This window comes from Macrobrachium rosenbergii, chromosome 25 (assembly GCF_040412425.1).
Source record: "Macrobrachium rosenbergii isolate ZJJX-2024 chromosome 25, ASM4041242v1, whole genome shotgun sequence".
In the NCBI taxonomy this organism is placed as follows: Eukaryota; Metazoa; Arthropoda; class Malacostraca; order Decapoda; family Palaemonidae; genus Macrobrachium; species Macrobrachium rosenbergii.
This window is the reverse complement of record NC_089765.1, coordinates 28,178,206-28,198,145: the sequence shown is the minus strand read 5'-3', so window position 1 is coordinate 28,198,145 and position 19,940 is coordinate 28,178,206. Positions and strand designations below refer to the sequence as shown.

The 19,940-nt window shown below is 36.2% G+C and overlaps 1 protein-coding gene across 5 annotated transcripts in view; it reads left to right on the top strand.

The window, feature by feature from the left end:
* The window catches only part of Hipk (Homeodomain interacting protein kinase), a 93,798-nt gene extending 77,449 nt beyond the window's left edge, over positions 1-16,349 (top strand). For all 5 annotated transcript variants that reach the window (XM_067127206.1, XM_067127204.1, XM_067127203.1 and 2 more), the window contains 2 exons: positions 7,916-8,357; positions 12,040-16,349. In XM_067127206.1, the coding sequence (XP_066983307.1) occupies positions 7,916-8,357; positions 12,040-12,235 (638 nt within the window). In that variant the 3' untranslated portion in view covers positions 12,236-16,349. The remainder of the gene's footprint in view (positions 1-7,915; positions 8,358-12,039) is intronic.
* Positions 16,350-19,940: the final 3,591 nt, after the last annotated feature.

Here is a 19,940-nt window from a genome sequence, read left to right as displayed (position 1 = left end):
CTCTCTCTCGTATACAGTATTTTATTAACATTTGGTCAGTTAACCCTCTAACGCTGAGCCTCTATTTACAAAAACGTCTCCCGTATGCTGGCGGCGTTTGGGAGTTAGCGCTGAAGCGGAAAAAAAAGTTTTTTTCAAAAAATCACAGCACGCTTAGTTTTTAAGATTAAGAGTTAATTTTTGGCTCCTTTTTTTGTCATTGCCTGAAGTTTAGTATGCAACCATCAGAAATGAAAAAAAATATCATTATCATATATAAATATTGAAATATATGACAGCGCAAAAAAAATTTTTCATATATAATTTTATACAAATCGCGCTGTGAGCAAAACGGTTAAAGCTAACGAGTTATTTTATTTTCTTTTTATTGTACACTAAATTGCAATGAATTTGGTATATAACAAATTGTAAAACGATCAAAGCAACACAGAGAAAATATTTTCACAAAATGATGCATGAATTCGTAACGAGTGGACGTAAAAAAATGTTTTTTTAAAAAATTCACCATAAATCGAAATATTGTGCTAGAGATTTCCCGATTGTTGAAAAATGAAGCTAATTGATTGAATATTACTAGACTGTAAGTGTTTTAGCTTACAATTGCAGTTTTCGACCATTTCGGTCGAGTTAAAGTTGACCGAAAGTCGAATTTTTTCTATTTATCGTGATTTATATGAAAATATTTCAAACTGATAAAAGCTACAATCATGAGTTATTTTCTGTTGTATTCTACATGAAATTGCGCACATTTTCATATATAAAAGTTTATGTAACGACTAATATAAAACGGTGCAAACATTACAACAACGTGACGAAAGAATTTCTGAGATGTTCGGCTGAGTTACCGCGCGGACATAATTTTTTTTTTTTTTTTTTTTTCACCATAAATCGAAATATTGTGCTAGAGACTTCCAATTTATTGCAAAATGAAGGTAAATGATTGAATATTACTAGAATGTAAGAGTTTTAGCTTACAATTGCATTTTTCTACCATTTCGGTCGAGTTAAAATTGACCGAAGGTTGAAATTTTGGCAGTTATCGTGATTTATGTGAAAATATTTCAAAACTGATAAAAGCTACAACCATGAGTTATTTTCTGTTGTATTCCACATGAAATTGCGCATCGTGATTTATGTGAAAATATTTCAAAACTGATAAAAGCTACAACCATGAGTTATTTTCTGTTGTATTCCACATGAAATTGCGCACATTTTCATATATAAAAGTTTATGTAACGACTAATGTAAAACGATGCAAACATTACGACAACGTGACGAAAGAATTTCTGAGATGTTCGGCCGAGTTACCGCGTGCAGACGTAAGGATTTTTTTTTTTTTTTTTTTTTTTTTTTTTCAGAAATTCACCATAAATCAAAATATTGCGCTAGAGACTTCCAGTTTGTTGAAAAATGAAGGTACATGATTGAATATTACTAGAATGTAAGAGTTTTAGCTTATAATTGTGTTTTTTTACCATTTCGGTCGAGTTAAAGTTGACCGAAGCTTGAAATTTTTACAGTTATCGTGATTTTTATGAAAATATTTCAAAACTGATGAAAGCTACAACCATGAGTTATTTTCTGTTGTATTCTACATGAAATTGCGCACATTTCCATATATAAAAATTTATGTAACGACTAATATAAACGGTGCAAACATTACGACAACGTGTTAAAGAATTTCTGGCGCGGACGTAAGAAAAAGTTTTTTCAAAAATTCACTATAAATCGAAATATTGTGCTAGAGACTTCCAATTTGTTGGAGAATGAAGGTAAATGATTGAATATTACTAGAATGTAAGATTTTTAGCTTACAATTGCGTTTTTTTACCATTTCGTCGAAGTCAAAGTTGACCAAAGGTTGAAATTTTGGCAGTTATCGTGATTTATATGAAAATATTTCCAAACTGATAAAAGCTACAACCATGGGTTGTATTTTGCTGTATTTTACATGAAATTTTGCACATTTTCATATATAAAACTTTATGTAACGGCTAATATAAAACAGTGCAAAAATTACGACAAAATTACGAAAGAATTTCTTAAATTTTCGGCCGAGTTACTGCGCGGACGTAAGGAAAAAGTTTTTTTCAAAAATTCGCCATAAATCAAAATATTGTGCTAGAGACTTCCAATTTGTTGCAAAATGAAAGTAAATGATTGAATATTACTAGAATGTAAGAGTTTTAGCTTACAATTGCGTTTTTTCAACCATTTCGGTCGAGTCAAAGTTGACCGAAGGTTGAAATTTTTGTAGTCGCGTGCACGGTACGTCCACTTGGCACCCAACAGACAATTTTAGTCGACGTATGATACGTCCAGTCAATTTTAAGGGTTAAGTATGTATTTTATTCCGTAATATAGTGTAACATATATTTTTCAGTCTGGGTGTGCATCGTTGATCACATTCATACTTACTGCTCTCTCTCTCTCTCTCTCTCTCTCTCTCTCTCTCTCTCTCTCTCTCTCTCTCTCTCTCTCTCTCTCTCTCTCTCTCTCTCTCTCTCTCTCTCTCTCTCTCTCTCTCTCTCTCTCTCTCTCTCTCTCTCTCTCTCTCTCTCTGGGTAATGAACATTATATATGAAAATAAACTTTTGACAAAAAAGGCAAGCAAACTTGTTTTATGTTTATGTATAAATGCACACATACATAGACTGAAAACCTTATGTATGTCACACTACTGTACTGCATTAAATGTGTCACTGAAAGTACTGTACAAGAGAGGGATAAAGAGATGGTGGGGGGGAGGGGGAGGCAGTAGGGGTTAAGTGTTGAGTGTTTTGTAACTTGAGTTAAAACAAGATTCAGAGGTGTTTTTAGTCTTATATAAGTAATTTTCATCCGTTTTCCATATGCTTTAAGTTTACCCAGAAAGTAGGTAGAACTGCAGTCAGCTATCTATTCCAACACGAATACAAACCATCGGTTTATACCTAAGAATTGCTGTTCTACACGACTAGGTTGTTCAGTAGTTGAACTGCTGGTGGGATGGGCAAGAATCTTTCATGCCTAAGCCCCTCTTTCATAACTGTGTTGAGTGTCGATTGGTCCCCGGAGCATTGGATGCGGTTCGCTGGAAAGAGGAAATCCAGGAAGGCTGCCCTCCCATCTTTGGAGGGGTATTGTCTTCTGAGGACGCCGGGTAGCTCCTTGTCTCTTCCCATGCAACTCCCCATTGCTGCTGGGATGTCGGGTAGCTCCTTGTCTCTTCCCATGCAACTCCCCATTGCTGCTACCTCTTCTAGGGGAGAGATCACTCCCCCGCATTCCCCTGTTGCTTTGGCAATGGACTTACTCTGTTTGGTCGGGGGGAGAGCAATCTGCCCCTGGGCAAAGGGAGGCACCCCCTGCTGACCTGTCTTTTGTAGGTCTGGGAGAGATCGGGAAAATATTTCAAGAGCTTAGGAATCTCTGGCCCTCCCTAGGTCTTCCCAAGTAGCCATCGGTGCGGGGGCTTGATTGCGCACCTTAGTGCCTCCAATCTGCCACCCATCTCTACTGCGTCAGTGACCACGGTTTCAGTTACAGGACCCAAGGGAACCACAACTGTGGTCACAACCCCTTCAGTTGTTCATTCATTCCATCGACGGCTACGCTCCCTCTGATGCCTCCCAACACCGTGGATCTTCTCCTGGATTTGTTGTTGAAGAGGTACAAGTGTGACCACAAGAGGACGTCAAAGAAGAGACCCCATTCGTCTCCACTGTCATCGTCAGTATCTTCTTTGCCACCTGCCCTTGCCGCCTCCCCCTCTCCTTCCAAGGGGGCCCGTTATGCAGACAGGCCCAAGGAAGGAAAAGGCTGCTTCTCTTGACCGTAAGAAGGCCCGTTGGCCCTCTCACGGCTTGCCTTCTACAGAAGAAGCATTGGGATCTCTACGGCTCTCCCTTGTCCCCAGACAGGGAATCGGCATCTCGGGGTCTCCCTGGACATCCAAGGTGCAGAAGCAGCATGTGTTTGGTTCAGCCACGACACGGCTTTCACAAACCAAGTCCATGTACGTGGAGCCCCCATGTCCACCGACATCCAAGGCACCGATACCAGACAGCAGATGTCTGCCATGTATAGCAAAGAACCTTCTGCTGCACGGGGCTCCTAAGGATTTGTCAGCACAATAAAGTACAAAGAATGGCCATTCAATTGATATATAATACATGCACATTGAAGTTATTTAGATGCACAAGCAGGCGTACAAAAATTATTCATGCATTCTTAAACCCTAGGGAGAACTATGGGGCTCGATTAGGTTCTCGAGTGCTCATGTTTACGCTTACATTTTTTGTAATTACTCAGTAATGAATAACGCTAAGAAAAAAGTGAAAAGTGCAACGGAAAGCTGAATAAATTTTCTATGAATAGCCCATGTAAAAGCAATAAGTGTTCTCAGAAAAAATTTGAGCAATTGAAGCTGGAAGACGGGAATGTTGTTGAAAGGCAGAAATACATGTAAAAAAAAGTAAATTCTTCACTATTTATCTTAATGAAAAACACTTGAAATATTATTCAAAATACTCAACAATCACTTGCAAACACTTTTACAGCAATAACAAAAGCGAAAGCACTTCACAAATGTAGATAAGTGACGACAAAACAAAAAAAACGTGAGAGCGCTAAAAAGATGTGCTGAACTCGGTCGTTGTGTTCACAGTTGCAGTGGCTTTCCCACACCTCTGAGTCATCTCATGTTTCATTCGTACTGTTTCTTTGTGGCTTGGGTATTCATGCTGTTACGTGCGTAATTGTTGACAGGCCATTCCTCCCTAATATTCAGATGTTTGGTGTCTTTTCTGCCCTTAAAGAAAATTTTTTTTTGTGCTCTGGTGTGTTTTGTCTCTGTGCATGACGAGAAAGTGGCATCCCCTAAGCGTTCATCGTGTATCACATGGCATCTTCCTCTCTAAATGTAGAGAATAGTTCAATGACGCTGTGTGCTGGTAAGGGGATTCCCCTCCTAACTTATGAAAAACATGTACATGGATGCTTTTTAGGAGTGTTTTCTCTGTGATTCAGTGTTAAAAAATTTTTCTCTTCCTACATGGGTATACATGCATTTGAATTAACGTGGTACCTAGTGCCAATGATGTGTTTTGCTCTCGCAGTAAAAAAAAAAGTTCAGTTTAATTTTAAAATAATTAGTGCTGATATTCATTTGCTTGACTATTAATACAGCTAAATAAAGAACGAGTAGCATTCTGTATAGGTTCAAAATGGAATGCAATGTTTCTCCAGTGGGGAATGAGACCTTATTTCAAGTATTGAATGGCAGTCCTACTCAAGTATCACAGAAAACCTGATAGATGCATCAGCTTGGCTCTGTTTTATGATGCTCTACTGTATATATTTTGCAAAATGGTGGCTGAAGGTAAATGTTTTGACCCATTTTAAGTTAGGCTAGGCTATGATATTCAATATGTATTTTTTTTTTTTTTCTCCACTTACACAGGTTTCTTTGAACATAACCCCATAGTAAGCTAAGGTTCATTTGTAGTGCCACTGAAACTGTAAAGAACTGTTATTTCAAAAACTTCTGTATAGGGTGTGAAATAGTTGTTCTATAATTCTGTAAGTTGTATCTGATGCAAATGTTGAAATGTTTAATCCTTGCTCATATACTGTAGATATAGAAGGAAATAAGGATAAGGGCAAGACAACCAAGGATATATTTTGATGGAATATTGTTTATCTGCCATGTTTTAGATAGAATACTCTTTATCTGTCTTTGTAAGTGATTGTCCGGCATTAATGAACCCATTACGGTAAACCCCCCATATTCGCATTCTCATGATTCGCTGACTCAGTGTTCACGGATTTCTCTTTGGAAAGTATCTACCCGTTATTTGCGGAAAATTCGCTCATTAGCTGTATTTTTCAGTGAGAAATATTCACTAAATACTGTATTTTCATCTCATTTTCGTGACTAAATGAACTTTTGGGATAAAACTATTAAAATACTCAGGTAATACTGTAGTTACAATAATTCACCTTATGATAATTCGATTTTGCAATGTGGTAAGCAATTAATACCGATATGACAGTATTATTTTTAAAATATTTTTAAATTTCACGCGGACGCAGGCAGCAGAGTAATCAGGCAGTGAGAGAGACCAAATTACAATAAACAACTTTTCCTCCATCTCTTTATCTCATCTTTTAGTTAAAAAAGTAAAAGAGAATGATAAAAGTATTGTTTGTAACATTATACTTTTGCGTAAATGCATACAGCCATAAACATCCAACCCAAAAAAACTTGGTTTGCTTATAACCGAATGGGATAACAACAGCCGTTTACCTGTATTTCAACCATCATACGGTAATAAACAATTACCATAGGTTATGGCGCAAATGACGTTAAGTAGAATTAGGACTGATATATTTTTACATTATACCCTTATTCGGTATGGGTAAAAGATCTTCAAGGAAATATACTGCTAAGTTTAAGCTGCAAGTTGTAGCTGAAGCTGAAAAAACAATGTTCAAGCTGCTAATGACTATATATGATATTAATATGTGAATATAGAGTACAGTATAATGTAGGCTAGGCTACCATTTATGTATACGGTATACCATGGTGTAGGCTAAGCTAATTCTTGTGTGTTATTCAATTTTTCTTTGTATTGAATTATCATAAGTCACTGCATGAACCTCGAGAATTAGCCGATATTAATAATGACTATACTGTGTATGCATTTTATAGTGTAGGCTAGGCTACCTTATACGCATACATAGTACTGAATACCCTAATGTAGGCTAGGCTATATTTGAGAAACGGTTTTTCCAACAAACGATGGTTTTTTTGGACCCTAACCCCATTTTAAGTAGGATAATACCTGTATAAGCATTTTTAGTTTTTTGTGTGTGTGTTTTTGAACCATTAAAATAGGCAGTTCTAAGTGTCTTTTGAAGGATTCTAAGTATTCGTGGATTTTAGCGAATAGGGGGCTTACAGGTATACTGTACCTCACAAAAAGGTACTGCATCTCCTCATCTCAGTAAATCTCATAAATATTTTACAATAACTATACATACTCAGAATTTGTTATTACTGATTTTAGTTTTTATCTGTTATGATATTGTGTGAGTTGTAATTATACTTTTACAGAGTAAAATAAAATTAATAGAAAAAAAACATGTATAACTTTGTAAAATTAGCATATTTTTATAAGTGTCTTGTAAAAGAGGCCGGACACAGGGTTGTAAATAGTCACTTTAAACTTCCTGTGGACAGTACAGAAAAATGTTTAGAATTTTTTTCTTACACCATGTGCATTTGCATATCTTCCTCTTTCCATTGATGTATTTTTTTCTTAAAGTGGCCAGCCTTAAAGTTTGCCCATTCTGGGGGTGTGCTTAATATATATTTAGCCTATCCCTTAAGGGTTAATGAACCTTAAATTGGGTTAATGAACCTTAAATTTTTTCCAGTCTTTAAAATGGCCACACCCAAAGTGACCATTGATATTTGACAAGTACCCAACAGTTTTCATTCCCTGTGTGCTATTACAGCTTGGCAGTACAGTAATAGGTTTAATTTGACAGCCCAAATCCAGTCGACTAAATGCAAATTCATGTAAATAAATGTCAGAACTCTTAAAGTTTTCAATTTACTCAATTTTTTTGTGTAAGAAATGAAATATACTTGGGCCTGATATAGTAATGAAGTTCAGATCAAACCATTCAGGCCACCTGTGAGAGACCTAACTTTGTAGGTGGTTGTAAAAGGATTAATTTATCCATGTTGATGATAGTTAACATACAAATGAAGATAAATTAAAGATGGATATGAGGGATATGGGTGATAAGGTTGCTGGATTGATTTTGCTCTAGTTGTTATGTAGGGTGATCCAAAGCTCTTAAAGTATTTTTAACAGTCAGCAATGTATCAAGTAGCATGTTTGTGATTGAATTTATTTTTCAGGCCACAAGGACTACTCACAGCCACCAGTAGCCCATAGTAACCGTGACCAGCGGGTGGTGGTAGGCAGCGTGAAGGGTTGGGGCAGCAGCAGCAACAGTAGTGCTAGCAGCAGTGTTGTTGTTGGTAGTCAGGGCAATACTGCAAGTAGCAGCAGCAGTATTGGTTATGCCCACAGTCTTGGGAGAGCGCATATCTCAGCCAACCACCATTCCCCATCATCTCAGAGTCACGGATTGTCGCCAGTTTCACAACTGGCTGTAAGTGGGTCTCTGGCAGGCATTGTGCCTACCCAGGCTGATGTGTACAGAGAATATCGGCGGGCTGCGCCACCTCCTGGTACTGCAGCAGCAGCTGCAGCTCAAGTTTATGTGGCAACAACTCAGCCAACGTACCTGCCTTCCTCCCTTCCTGCTGCACATACAGTCAATCCATTTACACCAGGGTAAGTTGATTACTCCAGTATGATATTTATCATCAGTAACATTTTACATCAGCTTTCCCTTTTTTGGTGTTAGGTACACAGTAAGTTCTCTCGTAATCTTGTCTGTTTTTCATGAAACCTTATTACCATATTTGATGGCATATAAGACCTTGCTTCTCCCCCCCCCCATTTAGTTTTGGTAAGGAGAATATTAAGACAGTAAATTTTTGTGTGTTACATGTAATCATTTGATATCGTGAAACATACAGCTACAGTATAGCAAGAAGAGAGCTTGGATAAAGCTTGCAACATTTTTCCTAATAATTCTACTGTAATTTTTGAGAAGAAGAAAAGTAACCCAAGTACATCAGAAGACATTTTATAACCTCCTCCTAAAAAAGATGGGGGTGGCAAAGAAATGAATAGTAAGTGCATTGCTGCACTTAGTTTTATATTGTTTTTGTCGGCTGTTGTGTGTCATCTGCCATATCAGTGTATTGATTTAATTTGTCTAAACACAACCATTCAAGTAGATGACCACAGGATGCTAAAGATATTGGAATTATCTAGTAATGAAATTGAAAAAGTGGGCAGCGATTTGGTTCTAGGGTGCCAGTTATGAAGGATTTTTCTGTAATAATAGCAGTAAAAGTAATGATGCTCATGGTAGTCTACAGCATGTGGTTAAACATTAGCTTACGGGATACCCTAGCTTTACACTTACGACCTTTGTTTATATTTTGAGAGACTTTTTGGAAAAAAATAAGGGTCTTGTATGCCATCAAATACAATACATAGCTGATCTTTATTTATACCCTTTTAACACCAGTTCCTGGGATTTTCTACCATCAAATACAATACATAGCTAATCTTTATTTATACCCTTTTCCCACCAGTTCCTGGTATTTTCTACAGGTCGTAATGCTGCAATTTTGATATCAAATGCTTTTCTGACCAACTGCTGTTCAACTTTTTTTTACGATTTAGCCACACCATCTCAGTTTTGGAGATCTTTTCTTTTTCCAGCCTCTGTGACACCATGTTTCTCTGCCAGTTCCACATTTATAGTACAATCTTCCCATCTTACTCCACCCACACCATAACATTGTATAGTATAGTCATGCCTTTTCAAAATCTCAAGTTTCCATGTCAGGGCTTTTGTATATGCATCATATACTAGTACAGGCCTTATGTATGCATCAAAGTCCTTGCTTGCTCTCTCTGCCAGTGGAACTTTTCAATTTACCAGTAGTCTAGCTATCTCTTTATTTCATCCTTGCTGCAGACACAGTAACAGTTTTCTCAACTTCTGCTTCGCAGTGTATCCCTAAGGTAACAGAACAGAAATGTTCTGCTTCTTTTAAGATCTGCCACTATATCACAGTACTGTTTTCAACTCCTTTCTCTTCCCCATTTGCTTGTGTGATACATTGCAGACATCAAAAGTCTCTTTATTTGATGTACATTTTATAATTCTATGACTTCATGACACCATCTGTTACAGTCAGTACAAAGTTCATCCCCATACCTTTCCTACAACAACTACATGGGCATTTTCTGATTGTATCCTTTCATTTGCTTCTCTTCCAGACGCCATAAGGTTTGTTTTGCGTACATTGATTTTCCCTATCTTCCTTTCCATTCCACTGCTCCCCCTTTAAAAATTTCCCACCACTTCTTTCTCAGGTTCTGCTTTTGACACTAAGTTATTTACACAAAAAAGCTTCTGGTACTCCATTTTCTGTCCTCTTCATAGATATGTTTTTGATGTAGTATAGTATTGTGCATAATACTGTAGTGTAATATTACATACATACATACATTTTTCAGGCTATATGTTGCATTGCTATAAGTACACAAGCATCACATGTGGCCTCTCTCTCTCTCTCTCTCTCTCTCTCTCTCTCTCTCTCTCTCTCTCTCTCTCTCTCTCTCTCTCTCTCTCTCTCTCTCTCTCTCTCTCTCTCTGATTCAGTATTTTTATTAACATTTGTTTAGTGCAGCACAGTTTGTACTTGCATAGCAATGATATATTAATAGTTATGTATGCATGCATGTTTATACATGCTCGCATGCATTGAATTAAGATAAACTCCACCCTTACTGTGACTGCTTCCCCCCAACTCTCTCTCTCTCTCTCTCTCTCTCTCTCTCTCTCTCTGGCACAGTATTTTTGTTGGAATTTATTTAATGCTGTACAGTACTGTACTTGATACAGTAATGCAGTGTTTTATATATATATATATATAAATATTTTCAAGTCTAGATGTGTGCTTGTGTATACATACACATGCATTTTGCCAAACTATCCACACACACACACACACACACTCACACACACACAGTGTGTGTGTGATTATAAAAAATAAAATTTTGACCAAGTTAGGAAATGAGCCAATGCCAAATTGTTTTGAGAGAGAGAGAGAGAGAGAGAGAGAGAGAGAGAGAGAGAGAGAGAGAGAGAGAAGTGTGCAGTTTACCTTAACATATGTATACATATGCATGCATACAGACTGAAAAGTACATGTATGTACCACTACTGTATTGGGTACAGTATTGTACAGCATTAAATAAATTTCAATAAAAAAACTACCAGAGAGAGAGGGAGGGAGGTGGGGAGCACAGTAAGTGTAAAGTGTTAAATAATTTGTGTTAAAACATGCAAAGATGTTTATGGTCTGTGGCATTTTATGATTTTTGTGTATTATTCATAACTTGTTAGCATATATGGTACGTAGGTAGAACTACTGCAGGCGGCTTTAGTTTAGTCAGGCTCAGTGTGCAGTTCTGTATTGTACATATATTTTAGAAGCCATTCATTTTGAAGATATTCTCTGAAACTGAATGAGAGGTAAATCAGTATTTTAAATAAAATAAAAATGACAAATTACCTATCATGATAAGCTAATAATACCTCATGGAATTGCTATACACTATAAACGAAGTGAGTTGTCAGGTTTTCCAGGGTACATTATTGTGTAGGCTATATGCCAATCGTAGTTACTCAGTAGATTTCATTACTTACAGGGGCAGACCTGCAAACTGTCCATTTAAGTTGAGGTACCACTGTATGGTGATTTTCATGTAGTTGTCTCATTATAAAGACTGCATACAATGTTAATCTGTCATGAAGCCACATTAACAGTCATTGATTTTAACAGTTTTTCTCGAACTTTCTTCTATCTGATTTGCTTGTATATTGGTAGAGTGGTTATTCAGTCTGATTCTACATTTTCACATTTCCATGCATCCCTTTTCCTCTGTGTATCATTACTGTAAGGTTCTTTTTTGCTCTTCCAACCCTGTCTCTCCCTTTATCAGGTTTTCATTTATTTTAGTAAGCACTGGATGACCAGCTTTCTTGCTGCTATTTGATAGTCACTTGTCACTCAGTGGTCCTAGGGCTTTTCCATTTTTCCTCTTTCCATTTCTTCTTTTAACCTCTTCAACTATTAAGTTCACAATTGGTCCTTCAAGTATGCCAACATCCTCCAGTTCATGTTCATTTTATTCTTTCAGAAGATATTTTAAAATTCTTCCATTGTTCTATTGTACTCAAAATTTTTTGGTTACTTTTTCATATCAGTAGTTCTGTATAGTAATTATGTTGAATATTTGTTGTTGGCTGTATTATTTCAAAATTAGTTATATTAATAGTGTTGCATAAAGTGAATATTGATGTGTGATATCTATTTTATTTCAGAGGTGCCTTGCCGCCTCCAGCTCATCATAGTAGCGGCCGAACAGTGTTAGCCGCCCCTCCTGCACATCCTCTTCCCGCCCACATGCAGCCCACTGCGGTGTTCCCCACACATCCGCAGGTGGCACCTCCTTACACTGCCTACACTGCACTATCCCCTGCCAAGAGCCAGTATCAGAGCATCTGGTTTACAGAGTAGTTTTGCCCCCTGCCAGTGGTATTCCAAATCTTATTTTTAAGCAAATGGTTGGCCCAGAAGATCTCAAATGAGCCAAAATGGAAAAGATGACACAGGACTTAGAGTGCCAAGAGAAGTTGGATGTTAAATTGTAGTGCAAGGCAGTGGGAGGGACGTGTGGGGGCTGGCCCTATTCCCACACATCTCCTGTTCACTCCTGTTTATGAGCTACCAAGCATCCTGTATGCTGTGTAATATCAGAAATGATTTCCTGACCAAGCTAGATCTAGACTAGTTTACAAGTATGAAAAGATAGTAGTAAAGATTTTACTAGCAACAACAACCACAATTCAAGATCATTAATCGGTGCCGAGTGTTTTGGGGGTAAAAGCTACAACCTAGTGTTAGTAAGATCCAAAGTGAGTCTACAAGAGCAGTGCAAGTAACTAGTGTCGCGGGGAAATTCCCGGCCATAGAACAAAGTATATTATATTATCCCCTGTGATTATTACTGAATGGGGGCCAATAGGTTTGGGTTGAATTTTTCTTTTACTTTCTGTTTTCCCCTCTTCCCTTTTTTTCTCTATATATGTTTTTTTCCTTCACAAAATAGAATCAGCAGTGTAGGCCCCATATCTGTGTATAGAACTAGTGCATGTGAGTATGCGCTTGTCTCGTGGCAACCACAACCTTGACAAGCATTATAACCGGGCGTCGGCAGTCCCAGTGTCAAATGCATCGTCGGCATGTTGTTGACAGAAGAGGATATCATTTTTTTCTATTACTATATATATATGCATATATAATTTTTTTTTACTTGTTTTTATCTGTGATCCATGCAAGAAAAGAAAGTGGGCAGACAGTGAGATTACTATAGTGATGATGACAAGTGTGTGTTTCAACAGAAAGCTTCTTTGGATTTTGTCTTCTGTTTCTTTCAAAGAATTGAGTTACATTTTAAACTTTATTACGTCTGCCAAAGAAGTTCTATTATGTTTTGTGTTGGACTTGATAATCCTATCAAGTGCTTGTTTCATTTAAGATGAGATTCAGGTGTAGGCAAGGTCCAGCAAGACCTAAGATGGGCTTATGATCAACATGGATTTGGTTGGTGCATGGTTATGGGGCAATCCCTGCTACACCGTGAGGACTTTTATAGCTGTATATTTATTTTGTGTTTTACCAAACATAAACTGAGTATGTTATAATCTTTTCTTTTTAAGGGAAAAGGGCTTGTCTGGTCTGTATTAGACTAAATGCATAGCAAGAGTAGTAATGTATTGTGTTACAAAGCCGATGAAGCAGAGGGACATTAGTGCGGGTTATGATTTCATAGTGCTTGCCTTCTGAGGCCTTCATCATCCCAAGGGTCTTCAGAAAGCAAGAGCGTAATGAGGTCTGAAATCCACCACTCTGTGCTCGCCGGCTGCACCACGTTTGGTGTTTGTCCACAGGTTTGTTTGATCTCTAATTAACATACGCTTTCTTGACTTCTTCCCTCAGTGTAAAGGTGTTATTTATGTGCAGAGTGTGATACCTACTCTATATATATGAATATATATACAGGTATATTATATATATATCTCTCACCTGAATCCTCTGCATGGTTTTTGTGCCAGTCTCTAGACCAAGGTCTGTGTGCTTAAGCTGTGCTCTTGGCACAAGTAAATTCAACAAGTAAAGTGTCCCTCTACCCCAGTTAAATAGACCAATTCTTCAGATCAGTACAAAATTAATCTTCAAACATTAGTTCTCATCCATCACCATATTTGATGTTTTGAAGACATTAAATATTTTTCATTAGCACATGTTGATTTGCAATTTTCTAGATGGATAAAACATCTACAAGTCAAAAATATTTCTTGAATTTATGTCATGAAATCTTTCCATGTACTCATATCACATGTGTAATTCTTGTATCTGGTTTTAAAATAATTTTAGGTGGGTTGAGGGCAGAGATGTTTGTTTTTACTATGTACTTCTTAAGAGGAGACCTCTGAGGGGGTAAAGATAGACCTTGGCCCAGATGTTCTGTGTAGGGTAATAAATATTGAGTTCCTCCCAGAGTTGTGACATACCAGCATTGGGAAAATCATGGGTCAAATGGATGGATTTCTGTTACCTGGCCACTCATTACAGTCCCTTTAATATACCATAGTTTAATAAAGTTACTTTTCTGAATGTTTTGTCAATTTTTTTATTTGATAATAAGGGTCTTTTATACCATTTAATAAAGTAATTGGTTTTTCTTACTAAATCATTTGAAAGCCAGAATAAGTCAAGGTTAGTAACCTTGCTTATGAGGTGAATATTGATTTTTAAAATTGTTTCATATTAATACATTATCTTGTAATGAAAGTGCTACTACCAAGATCCATCCAGGGTGTTTTAAAAGTTTGATCACCTCATTCATGTGTAGGTATCATTTTACATAATTGGCAAATTATTTGAGGACTAACTTGGAATATAATTACCCAAGGCCCTTTGCCTTGTATGCCCATGATTATCTGAAAATGGGGAACAGTTTCCATAGGGAGTTAAAAGTAGAATGATAGAAACCAGTTTGAAGAAAGGGAGTGGATTACTATTTGATAAATTTCTTTTGTTTAGGAAGTTCACACAGGTATCAGGCAAAGTAGTTGTCTTTCTGTTGGATGTTGTGCGACTATCAGGTATTTATCTCATTGGAATGTTGGGAGTCTGGAGGAACACTCGTCGGGAGATTGTACACAACTCATCAAATTTGGTCCAGTAGAGGTTATTATTATTACAATTATTATTATTAGTAGTAGTAGTAGTTGTGGTGTCCTTACTTGTTATTTTTATTAGCCATCATCAGTCTTCATTTGTTTCGAATGACCATTATTTTCAAATGTAACATACAGTATAAGGTGGTTTCAGCCTGCTGCCATAAGAATCAATTTAAAAGGGAAATAATTTAAAAGTTACATTGGATGGGGTACAAACTACATCAATTTTTGGCCATTCTTCTATACCTTATGTTTTTTACAGGAATCTTGTTTATGGTGTAATTTACAGTACCTGAGGATATATCTGCCCAATTTAAAATCCCAATAATTTTGATCATCAGATTACATCTTATACAATTTATAGTAGTTAGGTGGTCTAAAGAAGGTATTGTAGGCTGTTGTCAGTGGCTTTTGAAGGCAACAAGTAGGACCGTTAGTTGTGGTGCTCAACATGGAGAGCACCTGCATAACAGCCCTACACATGTGATTATTATATTTTAGAGTGCCTAAGCTCTTTAGGAATTTAGAGTATGTGACAGTGGAACACCTCAGGTCAGCACGTCAGAGCTAGCAGGCAAGTTGATCATAAATAAGTGGGTTATGAAAAATACATTGCCTGGTATATAATCCGTAATGTTAAGTATCCTGTGACTAAATGAACTCATCAGGATCAAGGTCACCTTTTGTATTTGCCATCATTGTTTACGTATTGCTGATATGCTCAGTGTTGAGCTATTTTATTCATTTCATAAAACTTTTTAGTAGGAGCAGTTGATCACACATTTCACATGTTGAAGAATAATATTGTTTATTGACATTCAGTGTTTTGAAAATATACCGTTAGCTAGCTGTATTATAAACTAATCTAGTTGCTTCTTAATTATCTTATGTATGTTAAGAGCTAATTTACAGTGCATGGTCATCAGATACTTCCATCTTTCAATTATGCATTTTTTAATTATTTTTCCTTAGATTCATAAATACAGTATTCAGAATTATATGGAAATTTATATCTTCATTATATTTACTAGTTTAAGGGATTTGGGATTATTTATAAAGACCTATATAAAGGTACAGTATACTTGTAGTATGTAGTTTTTAGGTCTCAAGGTAAAGTGGGATATAATAGATAAAAAAAAAACAGCAACTGGTGTTATATATGATCTCAGTTCTCCTGTTAATGTAGTGTATAAAGAATGAACTGAACAACAGTAAGAGAATTATGATTTTATTTCTTTCATTTTTAATAATTGCCTTTATGGAAGTTCATGCTGGTTTGACTAAGAATATAGCTGTATTCTTGTGATTATCTTTGTACGTTAATATTAATGGATTGATAGGATTATTTTATCTCATGTACAAGTGATGTGTACATGAATATTAATGGATTAATAGTATGATTTAAGCTCATGTACAAGTGATGGGTCTATAAAGTCACAGTATTTAATCAAGGTAAGTTCTTTGACTCAAAATCTTGAAGTGCCTCTGCCAGCACTGACATGTGGGTATGAAGTGTTCACCTGATTATATTGTCATGAAATTCTACCCTCACAAAGAGAGTTCATTGCAGTACACAGATGTAGTGTATTCTGTAGTACGCATATGTAGTACAGTACACAAAAAAAGAATGTGTACGTATCTATTTTTCTTGAGATTGTAAATAAATGTATTATGAATGTACTATTTTGGGTCCGTTAGGGGTATGTAAAGACTTTGTAAGATAATTCTGCTAAGTGTATCTACATTCTACGTTAGTATTTGGTAGGCATAAAAGATTTACCATGTTTCATTGTCACGCTTGAAAGACCATTTAGATTTTCTCTCCTTCCCTTTCCATACTTCCTGAATTGTGGTAGTTTAGACCATTAACTTTATACAACTTTTAAGAATTTCACTTTTTCCAGTGACTGCTACGTGTTTGGGGTCTGGAAGCAACCTCGTCACCTTACAAGGGCTGCTTATTGTCAACAGTAAACCACAGTAATAATAATTGCAATATTTCCCTAAATTTTATAGCATCTAGAGTTCAGATTTTTCAGAGACCTGTATTTCGTAGGACGTTGCAGTAAGCAGCATTTTGTTAGTGATGGGAATGAACAGACTAGGGTCTCTCACTGATAAATAGTGACTTGCGACCGTATTCAATTTTCCACGTGCTCTCCGCTATGTGATTATTATTGCCTATTGTCCATCTTGCAGTGAAACACTGGATTGTGTTTTTATGTAGTTAAGATTATGTGGGTGTAGAGTGGAATACTATTTTACTTGCACTTGCATTGTCCTCAGACAACTTTGGTAGGGGTAACCCTGTTCTCTGTCAATCTTTTTTTTAGTGTTTTGCATTTTTCTTTCTTATAATACCACATCATTTGACTTTCACTTAACAGAATATTTATACAGTTCAACAGTTTTCAGAACTAGTTAATAATAAGACACTGTCCCTTTTCAATGCCCTATGCAATCCATTTTAAAGCATATTTTGGGCAAGAGTGGGCATTTTCTGCCAGGGAACTTTACAAGAGTTGCTGAGGACTGGTGAGTTTGCAAGGTCTTAGTTCCTTAGTTTAACTAGAAATGTCATATGCGATTTACTATATACTAGGATAGTTTCCAGGGAGTCTTCTTTGATTGACAGTTTAGTTTTAAATCCTTTGTTTTACAGTGACCATGTTTGGTTTTTAATTAAGAGGATATTAATATCTAGTTTGATCTGTATATTAGATTTCTATTATTAGATTGTTGGGTACATACAGTTTGCGACTGTAAACCGTTTAATCTCTGTGTTTCCTTTATCATTTAAGGTTGGTACTCTATGTACTTCCAACCCAAATAACCCATTTATTACACAGTATATGTGTAATGTATGTCATCTTTTATTATTTTAATTGACAAAAAGTGAGGGATAATCCTTGTTCCGTGACATCTTGATTTGCTACATTTAATCATAAAACTGTAGCAACAAGCATTTATTTTAACACCCTAGTTTTACTGTATCCAGTTTTGGGTATGTTTGATGACTCGTACATCATTGGAAATTCTTTGCACTGTAGCTCAATTAATATGAATTAGCTTAGGTTGCCTTAAATAGATTAGCAAACAACTCTTTCTGCTTCTTATACTTATCTGTGCCCATGGGCTTTTTTCTCTTATTATTTACCTGTCTGTGGTGTATAATTTTGTCTTTCACAGCATCATTGTTTTGTCATACTGTTTGATAGGGAGGTACTTATTGCAGAAGTTCAAAATGGCTTTGTGTTTCTGTCTTGTACAGTTAATTTTTGAATGACAAGATCTGTGGTTTTGCATTGATGTTTTTTACCTTCCAAGAAGCTATATCAATTATCTATAATGTCAATTTTTTATCAAGTACTGTAATTGTCACATTTATGACCATTCGTTGTTAACAAATAAAAGGGTATAAAAATTATTGAAAATAAAAATTGTTGTCTTGAATTTTAAAGGGTATGACACTAGTTTGTTCTATTTATCACTATTTTGTAGGGTTAGTTGACCTTGTGTTTTTTCTTGAGTTGGATTTTTAGCATATCTCTTCTTTTTCAGAAGTTGTAATAGTAGCCTCATAGCCTAATTTGTTGGTTTTTTGAAGTCTTATAATATTTTGTTAAAATTCCTCATCCCCCCCACAACTTCTTGATGGTTATGTGGTTGTAGTAGCCGTGCAGTTCTAAGTATGGAGCCCCGACTACAGTCAAGTAACTGTGTCAGTTGCAGGTAACACAGATTTTTGTAGCTTGTTAAAAGGAAAATGGTTTACAGATTGTACTGAGTACAAATTGTCCTCATTCTGAAGCATGTGAATGTGTGGCACAACCCGTACATCGAGTTTTCTTTTCCCATCATTCATGTATAGGATTTTACAGTATGAACACTGAATGTTGTTTTCTTATTCCCGGGGGTGTTTTGAGTATGTTTCTTGGAAGGTCATCAAAAGTCTTAATCATATGATTAGATGTCCATTTTTATCTAATGCTCACATAGAAAGCAGTTTTTACATTGAACATTATTTCATGAATAACCATAGCTTATTATTAAAGAAATGTTCCAAGGTTGTTCCCTGGCCACTCTGTCCTCTCTTTAGTACAGAAAGCTATTACTCCCTTGGCTGTTGTCTCATCCAAGTTGTGTTGGGGGAGGGTGAGCATTTTAATTAGGGAGATTAGAGGGAGGGGAACATTTTAGCATCCCATTATATTCATTTTGCCTACGGAACACTAGTTTGTCGCTGAAAGAAAAAGGCGCCTGTTCCCTTACAAACTGTTTAGGCATAAAACCAAAGAATGACTTCTCATCATTGTTGTCTCTTCTTGATCATCTATCTCTTTAATTGATGTTTATTATCCTCTTGGTAGAAGTACTGGGTTTTCACACTAGAAATGTAGAACATATCACTTGTAAACAAACTTTTATGTGGGAGATTATGAACTCCATAGGCCCCAAATAGTTTCTGCTGTTTCTTTGATATCCGTGCCACCACTAACAAAACTTGAAATCTTTTTAAGATTATACATGGGACCTATGTGTTGATAATCTCTTAACTTGTGATTTTTATTAGATTTTGGGATGTAATGGATTACCTCATCAGCAAAAACTTGTTTGTATATGAGAAAATTTAACTATTAGAATTTTGAATCTCCTCAAGATACTTGCGTGTACAAAATACATCCTTTGTTATTCTTTCGTTCATATTCCATTGATTTTGTAATGTCATTGAAATGACAGAAACTATACAAGTGTGGGGGAGTAAGCTTTTTCTCAAATATTGACAGGACTTTAAAAGTTGTGGTGTCAGAGTGTTGTCACTTTCTAAACATTTATATCAAACCTCATTTAGAAAAATTTAATTAGGATCTGCTTTGAGGTGTCGGAAGTATGTCACACTTTTCCAGAGGTTATCGTGACTTACATATTCCATAAAGTTTGAACATTAATATTATTTCTGAAGGGTTTAATGCACT